This window comes from Clytia hemisphaerica, unplaced genomic scaffold (genome assembly GCF_902728285.1).
Source record: "Clytia hemisphaerica strain Z4C2 unplaced genomic scaffold, Clytia hemisphaerica genome assembly, whole genome shotgun sequence".
NCBI lineage: Eukaryota > Metazoa > Cnidaria > Hydrozoa > Leptothecata > Clytiidae > Clytia > Clytia hemisphaerica.
In genome coordinates, this window is record NW_027104374.1 from 665,257 (window position 1) to 670,192 (window position 4,936).

At 40.5% G+C, this 4,936-nt stretch overlaps 1 protein-coding gene across 1 annotated transcript; it reads left to right on the forward strand.

Moving 5' to 3' along the window:
• The first annotated feature begins 944 nt into the window (after nt 1-944).
• LOC136818801 (uncharacterized) lies at nt 945-4,689 on the forward strand. The gene is given in 2 exon segments (XM_067075038.1): nt 945-2,487; nt 2,490-4,689. Coding segments are annotated over 2 exon segments (3,645 nt in total). The 5' UTR covers nt 945-1,003; the 3' UTR covers nt 4,651-4,689.
• Nucleotides 4,690-4,936: the final 247 nt, after the last annotated feature.

Here is a 4,936-nt window from a genome sequence, read left to right on the forward strand (position 1 = left end):
AGCAGTTCAAGGGTGATACTTTGTATTTACGCTGTTTTTCAGCAAGGCATTTGTTGTTTCCCTTTTTATTTATGACATCCATCTATGGATAATCCTTTGGGAGGGTGCATTTCATCTATTTTTGTTCTTGATAGTTTAATAAACCTATTTGCTCAAGAAACCCCCAAAATTGTTGCAAAATGTTTCCTTCTATCGGTGTTTGTTCTGTCTGGCTCAGTTAATTGTAGTGAGAGTCACTCGACACCTCTTTGTGAGTATCTTCGGGTCACTGGTTTTGAAATTAGACTCTGAAATATTTCAAAACATTCAATAATTTGTCTGAAGGTCTTTCTCTTTCACAAACATTTTTCCCTCTCTCTTATCAACAAAATTCTCTCAAGGATTTCTAAAATATTTTTCAGAGATTCTTTAACAAAAGGATATTGTGATTGATTTTCTTCTCTTTTCCTTTGTTTAAAAGAAGTGAAAATTGTGAACCACCTTTCTCCTTTTGATCTCTCAATTTATTTAATTGGATCAATTTACTGTGAGTGTTCTAAATGAATCTGAATTTTCCTACAAATTTGTGTTTTTTCTGTCTCGTGGAGACGTCTTTTGGATTGTCGTGAAGACAAGGCCATAAATTCATTTCTTTTTTTTGTCTCGTGGAGACGTCTCTGGATTGTCGTGAAGACAAGGCCATAAAATTCATTTCTCTTTTTGTCTCGTGGAGACCTCATTTGGATTGTCGTGTGGACAAGGCCATAACATTTCATTCTTCCCTTTTTTGTCTCGTGGAGACGTCTTTTGGATTGTCGTGTAGACAAAGTCATAAAATTCATTTCTCTTTTTGTCTCGTGGAGACGTCTTTTGGATTGTCGTGTAGACAAGCCATAAAATTCATTTCTCTTTTTGTCTCGTGGAGACGTCTTTGGATTGTCGTGTGGACAGGCCAAAACTCATTTTTTCACATTTTTGTTGTGTGAACATACCATAACTGTCTTATCTATTCAAATATTGTATCATGTCTGAAACTGAAGATGACAAGACATTGAGACTCGCTCGTCGAAAACGAAATGGTAAGAAATCGACTTGTCATCACTACATCGATGACATCGAGAAACATCTTTCGCAGCTAGATCAACTTGAAGAGTCAAAACAAGTGACAGTCCTTGGAGCTCTGAAAACCTTAAGGGATTCTCTCGTCGATTTGAAGTCTGAATTCTTAGCATTGGATATGGAATATTTAAACCTTCTTGAAAGTGACGATGATTACGACCATGCGTACGGAGAGTCTTCCCAACTGCAAGCAAAAATCGACGTTACCACGGGCTCTGTCACCAATCTGTTAGATTCGTTGAAATCAAAAGCTTCCAACACCTCTATCTCATCTCATGAACACAAGGTTCCAATTTCTGTGAAGTTGCCAAAACTTGAAATTAAAAAGTTTAGTGGAAATCCAAGTCAGTGGAGATCTTTTTGGGATTCTTTCCAAGCTGCTGTAGGGAAACATTCGTACATCGAAGACGTCCAAAAGTTCAATTTTTTGAAGGGCCTCTTAGAAGGAAGAGCTGCCATGGCTATCTCTGGGTTAGAACTTTCTGATAAGAACTACAAGGAAGCTGTGTCTCTTTTGTCAGATCGTTTCGGAAGCAAACAAGTCGTGATCACCCATCATATGGACACGCTTTTGCAGATTCTGCCAGTTAAAGCAGGTACTGATGTCAAACAACTCCGTGCAGTTTATGACAAGATCGAAATCAACGTCAGAGGATTACAATCACTTGGGATAAAACCTGATCAGTATGGCTGCTTACTCGTCCCTGTCATTATGAGCAAGGTTCCTGAAGACATTCGTTTGATCATTTTAAGGCAATTTTCTTCAGAAAATTGGACATTCGAAGTCCTCTTAAAATGCTTCAAACAAGAGCTAGAGGCACGTGAGAAATGCGAAGCAGTCTCCAAATCCTCAAAGTCAAAGGAACCCCCAGCAGACAAGGGTAGTGGTAAAGGCAACAAGGGTAGTGAAGGTAGTCAAAATGGTGGTGGAGGTGGCAGCTCCCGAAATTTGCTTAATCCCACCGGAAGACAAGACAACAAAATCAGGTGTTCATATTGTCGAGGTGAACATAGCTCTGCAAAATGTGATATCGTTCAAGACGTAAATACCCGATGGAAATATGTGAAACGCAATCACCTCTGTTTCAACTGTCTAGCAAAGAACCATGGCTTGAAAGAATGTACGAAAAGGAGTTGCAGAAATTGTGAGGAGAAACATCATGAAAGTCTGTGTCAGGGAACGCCTTCGACTGGGCTGATTGCAAGGGCAAAAAAGTTGACACTCTTACAGACAGCGAAAGTAAAGGTCTACCACCCTAACGACAACAACCAAGTAAGTAAAGTACGTATTGTATTCGACATGGGATCAAATGACAGCTATATCACCAAAAGTATCAAGGACAAATTGAAACTACCCAGTCTTGGCAAACACAAGATGGTCATCTCAGGTTTGGTGGGTCGTCTAAAGGCTCGAAGGAGTATGACATGACTGCTTTAAATTTAAAGAGTCGTTTTGGTGGTGGTTCTTTTCCTCTCTCTGCTTTAGTTGTTCCGACGATAACATCTTCTCCCTTAAATCCTTCTGTAGAATTTCAACATCATGAACATTTAGCTTCTCTCGATCTTGCAGATGACTTCACTACACCACAAGAGGAGATTTGTGTGTTGATAGGGGTTGATCAGTACCATCGCTTTGTTAGTGGAGAAACCGTACGTCGTTCTTCTGGACCCGTTGCAACTAAATCTGTGTTTGGATGGTTAGTTAGTGGTCCAATAGAGGGTACATCCTCCTCCTTCTCTAACTCCCTTCTTCTCTCTTCCCAAACTCCTTCTATTGACGAACGTCTTTCTCGCTTCTGGGACCTTGAATCGATGGGTATTGTTGATGAGTCGATTGAAGATGAGGTAATGACGAAAGAATTCAAAGACTCCATTGTCCATAACGGAGAGAGATACGAGGTTCCTCTTCCACGAAAGGATGTACATCCTGATCTCCAGGATAACTTTTCTGTTGCCAAACAACGTCTTTTTGGACTGAAGAAGAAATTCAATCATAACCCTGACCTCAAAGCACAATACAACCAATATTTTGAAGATCAGCTTGAACAAAATATCATCGAAAAAGTTGACACAAAAGACCATGGAAAGCAAGGCTGGACACATTATCTTCCACATCATTGTGTCATTCGTGAGGAACGAGAAACAACAAAAATGAGAATTGTGTTTGATGCCTCCTGTCAATCGAATGACAATCCTTCTCTAAATCAGTGTTTAGAAACTGGTCCATCTTTAAATCCTGAGCTTTTTGATATTCTTTTACGTTTCCGTCTTTTTCCAATCGCACTTGTTAGTGATATTGAGAAGGCTTTCCATATGATCAGTGTTCGACCCGAAGATCGTGACGTTCTGAGGTTTGTTTGGTTTGACCCAAAGGATAACAACAAACTTGTCACTTACCGTCAAAAAAGAGTTTTAATGGGATTGAATGCAAGCCCCTTTATTCTTACTGCTACTGTTCAAAATCACCTAGAGAAACAGAAAGGAAATGACTCGAAATATCGGTCCCTCGTTGAGGGTATCACAAACTCCTTGTATGTTGATGATCTATGCACCGGTGAGTTTGACGAAGAGGCTGCATTTCAATTCTTTAAAGACTCGAAGAAACTCATGGAGGAAGGCCAGTTCAACCTTCGTAAATGGAAAACGAGCTCATCTGGAGTGTCAGAGAAGATGGTGAAGGAGGGTGAAACATTGGGTAGTGATGACTGCAAGGTTCTCGGTATTCCTTGGAATCCAAGATCTGACGTTTTCTTCTTTTCTTTACATGAATTTGCTTCGAAATTTCTTGATATGGTTGTGACAAAGAGAAATGTTGTTTCGGTAGTGGCTCAACTCTTTGACCCTCTCGGTCTTCTTTCACCTGTTTTTATAACAGCCAAAGTTCTTCTCCAGAAAATTCACAAGTCCAGCTCCGACTGGGATAAGGTTGTTGAGAAAGATCTCCAAGATGAGTGGAAAGACTGGCTAAATCTTTTGATTGAAATTGGCTCTGTCAAGATTCAACGCTTCTATTTCTTTGGGCTTGATTCCTTCAGTAGAGAATCTCTCATAGAGCTCCATGGTTTCAGTGATGCCAGTGCTGTGGCTTATGGAGCTGTCGTTTATGTTGTCGAAAAATCTTCTAGAAGAGCAGTCACAGTCACAAGCAAGACAAGAGTCTCTCCTCTAAAAGAAACCTCAATCCCTCGTCTTGAGCTCCTTGGTGCTTACATTCTTAGCGTTCTCATTCAGAGAGTTAAACAGGCAATGTCAAACATGATTAAGATCGATGGTATCCACTGCTGGACAGACTCGATGGTGGTACTCTATTGGTTGGACAGTGGTAAGGAGTTGAAACAGTTTGTTCGCAACAGGGTGAAGAAAATCAAGAAACATACACAGGAAGGAATTTGGAGACATTGTCCAGGCAAAGAAAATCCATCAGACATGACAAGTCGAGGTGTGTCATCAAAGGAAGAGTTCGAAGAAGGTCTGTGGTTTCGAGGTCCAGAATGGCTTTCTAAAGATCCAGAACACTGGCCTAACAGAAACTTGAGGTGGATATGTCGGTGAAAGAGAAAGCAATGAAGGAAGTAAAAGTAAGTAAGGTATTGCTGGTCGAGAGTAACCACTGTCCAACTGATAGAATTTCAACGTTTCAGTGAATTCAAGTCACTTATTCGGTCAGTCGCTTGGGCTATTCGCTTTTGCCACAACTTTCAGGTTTACCACGGTTCTCGCTTTTCTCTGGGACAATTAAGAAAAGGTCCACTCACTGTCGATGAATTGAAAAAGGCTGAACTTGACGTTCTACATCAAGTTCAAAATCAACTCTCTGACGACCGTTTGAAGGAGCTGG